This window comes from Salvelinus sp. IW2-2015, linkage group LG1 (assembly GCF_002910315.2).
Source record: "Salvelinus sp. IW2-2015 linkage group LG1, ASM291031v2, whole genome shotgun sequence".
Taxonomy (NCBI): Eukaryota; Metazoa; Chordata; class Actinopteri; order Salmoniformes; family Salmonidae; genus Salvelinus; species Salvelinus sp. IW2-2015.
Window position 1 is genome coordinate 11,339,045 of NC_036838.1, and position 15,788 is coordinate 11,354,832.

At 43.3% G+C, this 15,788-nt stretch overlaps 1 protein-coding gene and 1 long non-coding RNA gene across 3 annotated transcripts in view; one reads left to right on the forward strand and one right to left on the reverse strand.

Moving 5' to 3' along the window:
* The window catches only part of LOC139027903 (uncharacterized), a 393,207-nt gene that overhangs the window by 17,187 nt on the left and 360,232 nt on the right, over positions 1–15,788 (forward strand). The window lies entirely within an intron of this gene.
* Positions 1–15,788, reverse strand: part of srfa (serum response factor a) — a 29,496-nt gene that overhangs the window by 6,850 nt on the left and 6,858 nt on the right. The window contains exons 2-5 of one of the 2 annotated variants that reach the window (XM_023983331.2): positions 10,996–11,265; positions 5,681–5,933; positions 4,975–5,136; positions 2,235–2,339 (exon numbers count right to left, since the gene is read on the reverse strand). In XM_023983331.2, coding sequence (XP_023839099.1) covers positions 2,235–2,339; positions 4,975–5,136; positions 5,681–5,933; positions 10,996–11,265 — 790 coding nt within the window. The remainder of the gene's footprint in view (positions 1–2,234; positions 2,340–4,974; positions 5,137–5,680; positions 5,934–10,995; positions 11,266–15,788) is intronic. The other variant, XM_023983341.2, reaches the window with a different exon arrangement.

Consider the following 15,788-nt stretch of genomic DNA (forward strand, 5'->3'; position numbering starts at 1 on the left):
TTGCCTAGTTAAATAAAGATTCAATAAAGTAAATAAAAATATATTTTTTAAATCAGCAAAAATCGGCTTCCAAAATTAACGATTTCCGATTGTTATGAAAACTTGAAAAATCGGCCCAAATTAAAATCGGCCATTCCGATTAATCGGTCGATCTCTAGTCTGGTTAGACTGTAAACTCTCCTTCCACACTCATATTAAACATCTCCAATCCAAAATAAAATCGGCTTCCTATTTCGCAACAAAGCCTCCTTCACTCATGTTGCCAAACATACTCTCGTAAAACTGACCATCCTACCGATCCTTGACTTTGGCGATGTCATTTACAAAATTGCCTACAACACTCTTCTCAGACTGCATCCAATTTGCTATCACAGTGCCATCTGTTTTGTCACCAAAGCACCATATATTACCCACCACTGCGACCTGTATGCTCTCGTTGGCTGGCCCTCGCTTTATATTCGTCGCCAAACCCACTGGCTCCAGGTCATCTATAAGTCCTTATTAGGTAAAGCCCCACATTATCTCAGCTCACTGGTCACCATAGCAGCACCCACCCGTAGCACGCACTCCAGCAGGTATATTTCACTGGTCACCCCCAAAGCCAATTCCTCCTTTGGCCGCCTTTCTTTCCAGTTCTCTGCTGCCACTGACTGGAACAAATTGCAAATATGTCTCCAGCTTCAGTGATTTATCTCCCTCACTAACTTTAAGCATCAGCTATCAGAGCAGCTTACAGATCATTGCACCTGTACATAGCCCATCTGTAAATAGCCCATCCAACTACCTCATCCCCATATTGTTATCTATTTCATTTAAATAAATAAAAATTTATTCTCCTTTGCACCCCAGTATCTCTACTTTCACATTCATTTTCTGCACATCTATCACTCCAGTGTTAATTTGCAAAATGGTAATTATTTACATATCATAACATTTCGCCACTACGGCCTATTTATTGCCTTACCCCACTAATCTTTCTCAAAAACATGTGAAACACAAAAAGGTGTTTGGACCCTTCTATAAAATGCCATTTACATCAAAATAGGGATTTGGTTGTAAAAAAGGAAACTTCTCCTTTAAATAATTTTAACGATGTGTATGAACCCCGGATGACTGACAGGGAGCGCTGTATTGAAGCCACAACGCAGCCATTTTGGTTGCTTTAGAAACGCATTAATTAAATGTCGACATTCATTTGACAAGTATATTCGATTACAGACACCTTAATACATATAATTTTAAAAGTATTACGTGAACTGAACATTAACATTTAAAAACCTATTCCTCAACGTAATTTTTTAAAGAGTACTAATGTTACTGTCCACAAAGAAATACTGAAATATGCATAATTTTGACCTTGAAACATTAATGAAATACTGTAGAATTCCATTCATTCCTATGGAGGACTGCTCCTTCTGAGGAGTACCAATGTGGCGGCCGGTGGCTTCAAAGCCTCCCGTTGGTCAATACATAGCATCAGCAATCCAGGGTTTATATATACACACACGTCATTGGTTAATCTTGATTAAAGGTCAGATTTGATTACCAAATCCCAATCCAAATGAGAATCATTTTAGTTTTTCTGTTTTGAAATACCAAAATCGAACATTTAATCCAATCCCATTACCGAAATCAGAAAAGTTTACTCCATCAAAATCTGTCAAAGATAAGCAGACCGCCTGCCTTCCCGCCATTGGGACTCCCCCCATTGTTAGGGCGGAGACAAGACCATCTCATCATTATATACAGTATCTCTGCCTATGAGAAGGCAAGGAGAAGCAATTACCATAATGTTCATACCTGTCCAGTCCTTTCAGAACTACAGGAATGCCTAGTGAGGAAGAGCTAGAGCCTAGAGGTCGATTTCGGATTCACTTGCCACTGAGAAGTAGCACTCATGTCAGTCTCTCTATTTTCCCCTCTAGATGGGGCTACGGCTCTGCTGCACCCGGCATTCCAGACCCTCCTCCTTTGGATTGGGTCCATCAAGGAGCCCATTTCATTATTACATCAACTTGTAAACAGACTGCTGCTTGTCGCATTTGAGAGTGGGGTAAAGAGCCTACTAGTCATCATAAAGCAATTTAACATGAAACTTTTTCCCCCTCTCCTCATAATACTAATAATATTATCGCAGTGCTGTTTCCCACCCTCAAATCACATTGGCATAATAGTAAAAGGGGCTCATAAGCACAGACAGGCTGCTGTGAGAGTGTATGGTTGTTGTTGTTTACCTGTGGAGCTGCTTGTGATGTGGGAGAGGTCACTGTGGCTCACAGAGCTCTGCTGACTGCTGGGGTGAACCTGAATGGCCTGCAGCTGCTGGCCCATCCCTCCACCTGAGAAAGACGCACACACACACCTAGAGTGAGAATATTAATTTTCCATTCAACTATTCTTCTATTTTTGCACACTCATTATAGAGGCCAACTTTGCATGTTACCTCTGCTAGGTACATCACTATAGTTGGGTGGTAAATATGAACGGGTTAGTTATGAGTGTGTACCAGTGACGTGGTGTGGACCAGTTAAGTGGCTGAGCAAGGGTTAACTGACCTACCAAAAAGTAACACAGACTCCCCATCTATACAGCTGTCATATATGCTATTTAACACAAAAATGTGTTCCATTTTCAGCCGTTGTGATTTTACAAATGAAGTACTTGGGATATTACTACTGACAATTTTAAAGAATGTGCACAGCTGTTAGCCTACTTTCACTACAGTTCATGAAGATGAACACCACGTGAGATATAAAACTGACACAAGCAATGTTCCATCTACGCTGCGCACGTCCGCTGAGAGAAGCACGGGACTCAACTTTCTAGAGTTTTCCATGTTCGTTAACACTATCAATGTTTCCCTTTACTGTGCCAATTGTGATCGAATCAACGCAATATTAGTCACTTTTAACGCAACATACCGAAACAAAAACTATGCAAGACTTTGTATGCAAAACAAACTATAAGAGATTTTGTTGTAGGCAGAACGCATCAGAATAGGAATCTATCACATTGACACACGACTCAGCCCATACTCTACACAGACCGGTGCGGCATAACCAATCAGAGCTGCAGTAGGCCTATAATCAAATAGACCATTGCCATACAGTAGATCAATCTGTGCAATTTACTTTGAACTGGACTGTGTTTACAGCATGAGCGACTGAGTAGATGACCTTGTTTTGAGATCAAAGCAAGAGCTGCATGTAGCACCTTTTTGTTCATATCCTTTGCTAGTTAGTGAGTTATTAGCCCAGTTATAGATAATTTATAGTCAGCAATAGGGTAGTGATTGCTTCCTACAAGAGCACAAAACGTTTCTAACATTTCTAAAAGGGGTAGAGTTATATTTTGAGACAGGCTTGAATAAGTTAAGTAGCCAATAGGCAGCATACTTTGTCTGATTCTCTGTAATAATAATGCATTTTATTTTGTAAAGTGCATTATTGCATCAAACACCACAACAAGATTTTCAGTCACCTCCTTGTCTGAAGGACAAGTGGATAAACAGGTTAATGTCAAACCCTGCAGTATCATGGAATGTAGGCCTACATTGAACACCACCCATTGGCTGCTACTGTAGGCTGAATGATAGCTGTTCTATCTCTGTGCTAAAAGTTTATGGGATGCATTTTCTCCATTGTTTTTGATGGTAGGCCACTCTGGTAGCCCTACTTTATGCGCAAATAGCCACAGTAGCCTACTTAGCCACTGTTAAAACTGTAACTTAAAGTAGCTACAGCCTCAGTGTTTACAGTAACCGCACGCTGGAAGTTTTCACAACGCTCAAGTGCAGAAAAAACAACAACATTGGACACAAGTGTGGAACTTTCAACTCCCGCTTTTTTCCGTTCGCTAAGACAACTGATAAAACCCTGGGGGGGGGGTATTTTTAACCCTGCTCAAAAAATAACTCTGGGCGTCGGCTTGCATATGTGGACAAAGCCATCTTTTCTATTTCTTGTGAAAACAGTGGTGCGACACACAATCAGTAACAGCCTTAATGCGCGCCCCCCCCCCCACACACGCACCCTCGTTCAGTAACAAACACTGACCAGTGAACAGACCAAAATATCCTCTCTCCTATATTCCTGTCCCTATCTACACACTGACTGCTACTCCTCCCGCTCCTCGTCCCTAAAATATAGCTACTGTTTACCCTTCCATGAGTCTTTATTATCCATCCTTATTATCCACCCGTTGTCCCGTCAACAAATGAGGCCTCTCCTGTGACTGCTCGCAAGCATATTTAAACCTCATAAGAGTTCATTCAAACCTGCTTTCTCACTGCATTGTAAATGTTCGTTTTTTTGTTGCCTTTATCGATATGTAAAGAGATACAGACTAAAGCCCAGGAAGAGACACTGATGCAGGCTCAAACAAACATACAGAGAGAGACAGAGAGAGACAGAGATGCATAGAGAGACAGTGAGGCAAAGACAAACCTAGAAAAGGACGCTAACAGACAGGCATGGAGATATTGGGAGATACAGTTCTGAACAGCAACAAGAGATAGCTACAGAGAAATTACTGGGATCCTAGATGCAAACAAACCGGGCTCAATTTGAAGACACTCGACACAATCTTAGAGTGAGAGATGCATGCAGACAGAGAGCGAGACCCTAAATCCCAAATCAACTCCTTGTTGTAGATCGGAGAAGATCGGATGTGTGTAGCAATAGTGGTAGCTCCATCATGTCCTCTGATAGGTGAGGCAGAATGGTCAAAAAAATAACAAAATTGGTTAAGCTGTACACTTAAGGCGGCTGCGGTCGTACAGAGAATAAATGAATAATTGAAGATTATTTATGTTGTGCAGACCATTTCTTTCATTAAAAAGGCAGAATTGGTGCCATATTTCTTGCCAAAAGTGTAGGAGCTAGGGGTTGATTTGTAATTCAGGGAGAGTTGATGCTTGGAAGTATCGTGGCATGGAAACAAAACACGACGCGGCGGGGTGAAGAAGCCCCTGACCTGTGAGCGAGACAGTTGCAGGTAGGCGGAGCAGGGTGGTCTGCTGGCCCTGCTGTGTGTGCCCTGCGGTAGAGGTGGTGATGCTGGTCTGGGCCAAAGGGCCCTGGAGGGCCTGCAGCTGACTGAAAGGAATGGTGTGCGTGCCAGGGGGAAGCGTTGCGCCTAGAGGACGCGCAGAGAAGATTAGCAGTGCACAGGTCTCTCGCAGTGGAACCGGCGCATAGACCAAGAAAACTCAACACAGTGAGAAAGACGAAGAGAGAGGGAAAACGGACACAGCCACACAAACAAAACAGCCACAGATAACACACCATGACTGACAAAACATACTCAAACACAGTCAGACATAACACAGGCTCACAGACAGAACAAAGCCTCAGACAAAATACAGACAGCTTCACAGAAAAATAAAGCATTACAGGAAAAAATAAAAAACACAGCCAGACAAAAAACACAGCCATACACACAAAACAGACAAACCACATGCACAAACACACACACACAGCCAAAAAGCCCCAGAGGATTTTTTTTTTATTGGGGTGCAATATTCTCAAAAACAATAATTTAAAAAAGACAATTCTGAAGCAAGGGAACAATTCAGGTGGGTGAATAGAAGTAAATAAAGTTGGGTGCAACATGGAGGGGGTAAATGATAAGGCAAAGAAAGTGAAAAAAAAAATCTAACAGGAGACCCCCCTTCACTCACCGGACATGAGGGTGAACCCTCCGGGTAGCATGACGCTCGTTGACGTGGCCGAGGTCTTCAGCACCGTGCCGTTGGCACTGCTGGTGGCACTGTGAGTATTGATGCCTGCCGAGACCTGCCAGCAGGTGGCAGGGATGCTGTTCTGCAAGTGCATGGCCACGGAGGAGGAAGTGGAGGATGAGGAGGTCGACGCGGGTTGGGTGTTGACACCGGCAGACAGATTGGCCATGGTGAACGTCGGCTTCATCATGTCCTGAGAAATGGAGAAAGCAGGAGAGATATATTTACGATATTGATCTGTTAACAGTGCATTTGGAGAGAGTCTTTACTTAAGTAGCTTATGATATGTAGATAATTTGATAGCCAAATTTGTACAGATAAGGGGGATGTACCAACCAAATGTATTTGAGTTCTCATGCCGAAAAAGATTGCAGATAAATGATGCGCTCTGTCCATCTCAGTCAGCACAGTTGGAGTGTTTTTAGATTTGACAAGTGACTGACACACGTCAAGGATTCCATTGAAGGGCTAAGCTTCAACTCCTGGAAACAAGTAGTTTGTGAGCAAGCTGGCATGCTAACTATCTTTATGAAAATCAAGCAAAGCAGATTTGAGTCTGGGGATGGGAGGGGAGAGACAGCGATGATGAGATGAGATACAATTTCGAACAAACAATGCTGGGAAATAATTGAGGCGTAAGACCCCTCGCTTGAATTGGCAAACTATCAAAGAAAATAGTTAAATATGCTCATGTAGCTCACCAAGATCAAAGCTAAATAGCTCGCTTGCTTTGGTAGCAATTGTCAAGTAAAAAAAATACACTGTCCGTAAAATGTATATAGTATGTATAAGCTGAAAGTAGAAGCCTAAGTAGTGTTGTCCATTAGTTTACTCCAATTAGGGGAGGGATGGTAGGGTTAGTAAATAATAAAATGAAAATATATTAAAAATATATTTAAGATAATATACCGTGCATTCGAAAAGTATTCGGACCCCTTCCTTTTTTCACATTGATATGTTACAGCCTTATGCTAACATGGATTAACGTCATGTTCACATATTGTTTTTGTATGTTGATTAAATCTTAAAGTATGTAAATATAGAAATTGAATGAAATACGGTGTGTTTTGTGTTGAACTGGAATAAATGTTTCTTACCAATTGTCTCCCAAATTCTGAATGCAATATAAGTTGTAATCTTTGGACAAAGAAAATGTTGATGTTTTCCTCATCAATCTACACACAATACCCCATAACGACAAAGCAAAAACAGGTTTTTAGAAATGTTTGCTAATTATTATTATTTTTTTTTACCGAAATAAGTGCAACCCAGATGGGATGGCGTATCGCTGCAGAATGCTGTGGTAGCCATACTGGTTAAGTGTTCCTAGAATTCTAAATAAATCACAGACAGTGTCACCAGCAAAGCACGTCCACACCTCCTCCATGTTTCACGGTGTGAACCCCACATGCGGAGATCATCCGTTCACCTACACTGCATCTCATCTCAAAGACAAATCTCAAATTTTGGATTCATCAGATTTCTTGGTCCAAGAAAGTCTCTTCTTTTTGGTGCCATTTAGTAGTGATTTCTTCACTGCAATTTGACCACGATGGCCTGATTCACACAGTCTGCTCTGAACAGTTGATGTCGAAATGTTTCTGAACTCTGAGGGGCGGTGCACAATTGGCCTAGCATCGTCCGGGTAAGGGAGGGTTTGGCCGGTAGGGATATCCTTGTCTCATCGCACTAGCGACTCCTGTGGCGGGCCGGGCGCAGTGCACGCTGACCAGGTCGCTAGGTGTACGGTGTTTCCTCCGACACATTGGTGCGGCTGGCTTCCGGGTTGGATGCACGCTGTGTTAAGAAGCAGCGTGGCTTGGTTGTGTTGTGTTTCGGATGACACATGGCTCTCGACCTTCGCCTCTCCCGAGTCCGTACGGGAGTTGCAGCGATGAGACAAGACAGTAACTACTAACAATTGGATACCACGAAATTGGGGAGAAAAAAAGGAAAGAAAAAAAGGGTACGATCCTTATGAGGTTTTTAAGTAAAAGACGCAACAAAAAAAAATTAAGTACAGCAGGCATAGAAATAGCACATATAAAACAGATATACTGCTTCATAGACTTGCTTTCAATGAGAATGACAGATTTATAACACACATTTCTATGTGAATTTGGCCAGGTCGCCCAAATGTGATATATTGCAGCTTCAAGTGAATCAGGTGTTAAATGAGACGAAAAGGAGACTGGAGTGCCACTTTAATAGTCGCCATGTACTTATTCACTGTCAACTGCATTGTTAACGTGTGTCCTGTTTGTAGCGCAGCGGAGAGAAAATGCAGATGTGTACCGCAGTTCTACTAAGATGTGACTGTTTGGCTTAGTAATAAACAAAAACCGCAACAAAAGATCATGCAAAGGGGAAACTTGTACAGCAATACTTGGGCAGTAGGCTGGCTGGCTACTACTCAACTGCAGGACATGTCAAGTGTGCCGACAGCAATGCTGCATTCAGCCGCACCTTTGTTCCAGCAGCGCTAAGAATTAACGTTTGAAGCGCTTATGGAAATGTCTAAATAATATTTGTTAGTGGTGATAGTCATTTCTATTGAATATACAGTCAGAAACCTAATTACATGATCAATGATTCACACACACACACACAAAAAAAAAAAAAACATACAAAAAGGAGAAGAAAAAAAATCTTTAGAAAACAGTATCGAATTGAAGGTACAGCATGTAAAATTAACCTGTATCAAACTCTCAACGATGGGACATTTTAACCATGGCCGTTTGGGGCCCACAGGGAGGTACTACCTCAGGGGTGTCAAACTCATTCCACGGAGGGCCGAGTGTCTAAGTTTTTTGTTTTTCCCCTTTCAATTAAAACCTAGACAACCAGGTGAGGGGAGTTCCTTACTAAATTAGTGACCTTAATACATCAATCAAGTACAAGGGAGGAGCGAAAACCCGCAGACACTTGGGCCTCCGTGGAATGAGTTTGACACGTGTACTACCTGAACGTGTCCAATTAGAACAAAAATTGTTGCTTCCTTGTTTGCAAAACGTTTTGCTACGGTGTGCCCTACTGAACACAATCCTGTTGGGGAATGGAGTGCGAGTTAGTACGTACTAACATATTTGCAAAAAGAAACCGACTCAACTGACCGCATTAATTATCGTGCATTCTAGTCTAGGGCACTTGGTTTCCTTTTCTTTCTAGAGGACATCTACATTAGCCTGTATTTGTTTTTAATTTTTAATCCCAGGCCCCCGTCCCCTCAGGAGGCCTTTTGGTAGGCAGTCATTGTAAATAAGAATGTATTCTTAACCGACTTGCCTAGTTAAATAAAATAAAATAAAAATAAAAGCCTATTTGAACAAGTTATCCCTCTGAGCATAAGTCCATTTCCTCCTCCATAAACATTTGCTGAACGAGTCTCTTCCAAAAGAGATGAGGGGACAAAACTAGCAAACAAACAACCCGGGGGCCTCGCGGCTCACCTCCTGTCAGGGAATACCACCACGCAACGAGCTCACAGCCTGTCTCTTTACTGAGAGTAAAGCAAACAATGAAAAACTAGGTTACGAGTGTTATGCCCTACTAAGTTTGCGTTGGATGTCCTGTTTCTAGTTATGACACTGACTGTGGGCGTCTGTCTGGCTGTGGTCTGATTGATTGAGTCCAGAACCCCAGCCAAGCCCACTTTTGCTCCTGAATAGCGTCCCTGTCCATCTGTATTTCAGTGTTCCTGACAACAGCTTCCTTGCACCAGCGTGCGGATCTACCTCGTCGTCTGTACTGTCTTTCTATCAGTGCTTTGCACAACACCACGACTGAGAGGTGACTAGTCAGACAGACAACCCTTTTAACCTCGTTTAAAAAGCAATTTCCTCTCCACAGAGTGAACAGTGAGGATTCCTCCCGCTACATTAGCTGTGAGCCGAAGTAGTACCGTGGTTCATCAACAACCAATTGTATTTCAAAGCAAGTCTGGCTCTTGGTTGAGTACAGAAGCTTAATGAGCTGAAAAGTCCCCCGAATCCTAGCCACAAACACTGATAATCTAACACAGAATTAGTTTCCATTTCATCAAACTAACTGCGCATCACGATGACATGATTTGTTGCCACTTGTCATAAGCTTCTCTGCTCTAAAATGGGGGTCAATGGGCCGTCCATGAATAAAAAATAATATTGATGTGAACTTGTGTAGCTCACGCTATAATTCCAAAGTGAAAGTGTAGGCCTGTGCCTGGTAAATGAAGCCAACTACATGACCATCCGAGGAAGCTACCATTTCTTCCCCTCTGCATTAAACCAGGTCAGAGATGAAACTTTGACCTCAAGTGGACAATAAAGCTCAAGACTAGCCCAACGAGGGCCTTTTTATTTACTCAAGCAAAAGATTTAGCGTTGGGTAGGTGTACGTCGCTGAACCTCCTCACATAGAGCTCACCACGTTTCCTTGAGAATCACAGTCTCCAACCAACACTGAAAACAGCTGCAGCTTATATGGAATGCAAGCAGCCCTCTGCCAAGAGAGGAACTAGAGGAAACCATCCCATATATGGACAAAGAGGCCAAATCTTATTTTTATCAATCTGCTGTGAAGCATTTCAGATGTGTTTATTTTTCATACGCTCATGAATAACAGTGAAGTCTAAAGGAGACTTAACAGTTAACCCATCGGTCAGCTTTGGTTAAAGGACCCTGTAGTGATGTCAACCGTTTAAGCAATATTATATCCCGTGAGGTTGTACTGTGACTTTGATCCAACAATTTTTGTTGTTGCGTAAATACATTTATTTGGTGGCTACAAAAGGTTTCTCTGGCTGGAAAGTTTGTTCTCCCACACACTTTTTACCAGAAGAAGAAGGTGAAACTACCACTGGCGAGTGCCTTTAATTCTAACACAGTCTGAGATTAAGACAGCCAACCCCCTTTTCAAGGGATGCTGAATGCTACTACAAGTTAAGACATTCTACACTGGTTCTCTTTCCGGCACTGCATAGTAACCTAGCAAACCTCTTCGGTTCTGAAGCCTGTACCCATTTCCCAACAGGAGAAAGAATGAACAGAGCAACAATACACCTCTTCCACATTATCATTATTATTATTATGCACAGTAGGCCAAAGAGTGACATCAACATGTTTGTTGATCTATTAGTTTGAAAATCACCTCCATGCAACTGCTATGCTAAAATCCCCACATAAAGACAGCATTAGGCAACTCGATGCGTGGTAACCCAGGTGCTCTGAAGCAGCTATCCGTTGCGTTAATCCCAGGAGACTGTCTAACCACCTCACCTTGATGGGCTCCGCGCAGCCGTCACCCTCCGACACCTGGTAGGTGAGGTCCGTCTCCTCGAAGCCTGTGGCGCTCATGCGCTGGTCGGTGGACGGGTCGTTGCGGGGCGGCGAGTCGGGCGAGTTGAGGCACGTCTGGATGAGCGCCTTGCCCGTCTCACTGGTAATCATGGGCTGGAGCTTGCGCGTGGCAAACGTGTAGACGTGGCCCGTCTCGCTGGCCACCAGGAGGAGGACCTGGGTGCCCGTRAGAGTGGAGAGCTCGTAGGCCTGGGGGAGTGGGAAGAGGGATGAGAGAGCGTCAGGCATTAAATCAAACTTAATGTAGCCCTTTCCACCCACCCTCCCTGTCATCCCGTATACGGGAAAAATCCTGAACACAATGAGCTTATATGTTTGTTGTATTGTGAAGAAAATTAGACGCGGAACACGCACTTGAATGCACGGATTCTATATGCACCAAAACTACAATCTGTTTCTCTGAAGTGCCTTTTGAAAGCCTAACACTGAGATTGTATTTTATAACGTGGCTAGCCATGTTGGCAATAGAATAAGCTTTCAAATTATGCCCACCTGACCCAGATTGCGATATATAAATGTAAACAGCAATTGTTTGACAGTGGGGACACAGAGCTGTGTTCAAAAATAAAAAACTACAAGTGTGCTTGACTCAGTTCCTCAATGGCAAAGCTAGGAGAGCTCAAAAAAAGCACCTTATAGTTGAAAGTTCTTTCCTTGAGTCAAAAGTGCATTGAAAGTACTTAGGAACTGTACACAGTTTGGAGAGCTGTGTGACCTCTTGGAGACACCAGTTCGACCTCTCACTCAAAACCATTGTAATCGTTTTCTTATCTTGCACCTACTCCAAAAGGTAAATTAATATTATTATGTTACTGAATGTGCAGTATCCAAGTATTATTATATGTCATTATTGACAAATGCTGTGAAAAGTACAATAAATTTAAAATGCACAAAATCAACAGTTTTGTGATTGGGTTTGGATTCAGTCTAGTGTCCTCACCTTTGATCTGAAATAACCAAAATGTAATAATTTCCCCATAATCTTGTGTTCTGGTTCTGCTTTTTATAGTTCTTCTGTGAGAAACATTTCAATTGGGCCCTATCCACATAGGCCAAATTCCGGGAGTGTAAGGGGATAAAATGCCTTTGAAACCGCAATACACTTTACAGTAACACAATAAAAAAGAGAGAATGTGATTGTCAGTGCACAAATTAATCATCCATTGATCAATTTTAATGCCAAGATACATGTTAGAAATAGTAGCCAAATTCTCATAAATAAATAAAAGGAACTGCTTAATCAAGAAAAATCCCATCGGACAGACGTTTGTCTGAGTAGACTTCTTTCGTTAACGGCGAACAGCACTTGCACACTGATGTTTCTATGGATATACGGAGGTCATCAGTTGGGCGTCAATAGATATTAACAGGCCCTTGCATGCATATTTATCAATATATTGTAACATTTGTGATAGGCTATACTGCACATATTGCATTACCCTACAGTTGCAGTGAATAGTGGTGTAAGACAAAATGGATGAATTACTAAGTTGCATTTAGGATGTAGGGCTAGAGTTATTGTTCACAGGGTCTCAATGCAAAGTAATTTGAGACCTAATGAAAAGCTGTATATAGAGAGTTCTCATCTATACTATTCGTTGCCGTCTGTTTACCACTACAGAACGAAGCTGGCACTAAGACCCCTCTCAACCAACTCTATAAGGCCATAAGCAAAGAAGAAAATGCTCACCCAGAAGCAGCGCTCCTAGTGGCCGGGGACTTTAATGCAGGCAAACGTAAATCAGTTTTAGCACATTTTTACCAGCATGTCACATGTGCAACCAGAGAAAAAAAAAAATCCTAGACCACCTTTACTCCACACACAGAGATCCATACAAAGCTCTCCCCCACCCTCCATTTGGCAAATCTGACCATAATTCTATCCTCCTGATTCCTGCTTACAAGCAAAAACTAAAGCAGGAAGTACCAGTGACTCGCTCAATATTGAAGTGGTCAGATGAAGCGGATGCTACGCTACAGGACTGTTTTGCTAGCACAGACTGGAATATGTTCCAGGATTCATCCAATGGCATTGAGGAGTATACCACCTCAGGCATCGGCTTCATCAATGAGTGCATCGACGACGTCGTCCCCACAGTGACCGTACGTACACATCCCAACCAGAAGCCATGGATTACAGGCAACATTAGCATCGAGCTAAAGGCTAGAGCTGCCGCTTTCAAGGAGCGGGACACTAATCCGGACGCTTATAAATCCCGCTATGCCCTCAGACGAACCATCAAACAAGCAAAGCGTCAATACAGGATTAAGATTGAATCCTACTACACAGGGTCTGACGCTCGTCGGATGTGACAGGGCTTGAAAACAATTACGGACTACAAAGGGAAACCCAGACGCGAGCTGCTCAGTGACGCGAGTCTACCAGACGAGCTAAATGCCTTTTATGCTCACTTCGAGGCAAGCAACACTGAAGCATGCACGAGAGCACCAGCTGTTCTGGATGACTATGTGACGAGGCTCTCGGTAACAAAACCTTTAAACAGGTCAACATTCAAAGCCGCTGGGCCAGTCAGATTACCAGGACATGTACTCAAAGCATGCACGGACCAACTGTCAAGTGTCTTCACTGACATTTTCAACCTCTCCCTGACCGAGTCTAAATACATGTTTCAAGTAGAGCACCATAGTCCCTGTACCTAGGAAGCGAAGGTAGCCTGCCTAAATGATTACCACCCAGTGGCACTTACGTCAGTAGCCATGAAGTGCTTTGAAAGGCTGGTTATGGCTCACATCAACAGCATCCTCCAGGATACCCAAGACCCACTCCAATTCTCATACCACCCAAACAGATCCACAGATGATGCAATCTCAATCACACTCCACACTGCCCTTTCCCACCTGGACAAAAGGAACACCTATGTGAGAATGCTGTTCATTGACTCCAGCTCAGCGTTCAACACCATAGTGCCCACGAAGCTCATCACTAAGCTAAGGACCATGGGACTAAACACATCCCTCTGCAACTGGATCCTGGACTTACTGACGGGCCACCCCCAGGTGGTAAGAGTAGGCAACAACACGTCTGCCACGCTGATCCTTAACACTGGGGCCCCTCGGGTGTGTACTTAGTCCCCTCCTGTTCACCCATGACTGCATGGCCAAACACGACTCCAACACCATCAAGTTTGCTGACAACACAACAGTGGTAGGCCTGATCACCGACAACAATGAGACAGCCTACAGGGAGGTCAGAGAACTGGCAGTGTGGTGCCAGGACAACAACCTCTCCCTCAATGTGAGCAAGACAAAGGAGCTGATCGTGGACTACAGGAAAAGGCGGGCCGAACAGGCCCCCGTTAACAACAACGGGGCTGTAGTGGAGCGGGTCGAGAGTTTCAAGTTCCTTGTTGTCCACATCACCAACGAACTATTATGGTCCAAACATACCAAAACAGTTGTGAAGAGGGTACGACAAAACATTTCCCCCCCCAGGAGACTGAAAAGATGTGGCATGGGTCCCCAGATCCTCAAAAGGTTCTACAGCTGCACCATCGAGAGCATCCTGACTGGTTGCGTCACCGCCTGGTATGGCAACTGCTCGGCATCTGACCGTAAGACGCTACAGAGGATAGTGCGTACGGCCCAGTACATCACTGGGGCCAAGATTCCTGCCATCCAGGACCCATATAATAGGCGGTGCGGTGTCAGCGGAAAGCCCATAAAATTGTCAGAGACTCCATAGACCGCTTTCTCTGCTACCGCACGGCAAGCGGTACCGGAGCGCCAGGTCTAGGACCAAAAGGCTCCTCAACAGCTTCTACCCCCAAGCCATAAGACTGCTAAACAATTAATAAAATCACCACCGGACAATTTACATCGACACCCCCACCTCCCTTTTGTACGCTGCTGCTTCTCGCTGTTTATTATCTATGCATAGTCACTTCACCCCCACCTGCATGTACAAATTACCTCAACTAACCTGTACGCCCACACACTGACTCGGTACCGGTGGCCCCTGTATATGGCCTCGTTATTGTTATTGTGTTACTTTTTATTTTAGTCCACTTGGTAAATATTTTCTTAACTCTTCTTGAACTGCACTGTTGGTTAAGGGCTTGTAAGTAAGCATTTCAAGGTGAAATCTACACTTGTTGTATTCAGCCATGTGACAAATAAAGTTTGATTTGATATAAATGCAAAACCATTCAAACAAACTCATGAGCAACACAAACTGTTCCCTTCACCTGTAGACAATCACTCATATCTGGCTTCATTGAGCTCTACACAGGCCAAATAATTTCCCTAATGTATGACAAGTTATTCCTTTTTCAAACCAGCTTAATCCCTAAATCAAAATGACAGTACATTGATATTCAATGCAAACATTCTACAAATGTGCTCTGACAACTCTGTTTTGGCGCAAACACACAGAATTCCTTAGCACTGATGCAACGTGGTGTGGCAGCAAGCACATCTTCTAACTAACAAGTATTTATTGATAATGGAGAGAACAATGAACGTGGTCTCTGGGCTGTGGTCCTACAAAGGCCAAGAATGGAGAGAGTCAGGCTAGAGGAGAGTAAGCGGTAAATGTTTCTGAACAAGCGCATTAGTTGCTTAGAGCAGTGCAAGGCCACGTTCAAATTAGAGGTCGATCGATTAATCGGAATGGCCGATTAATTAGGGCCGATTTCAAGTTTTCATTACAATCGGAATTTTTGGACACCTTTATTTAACTAGGCAAGTCAGTT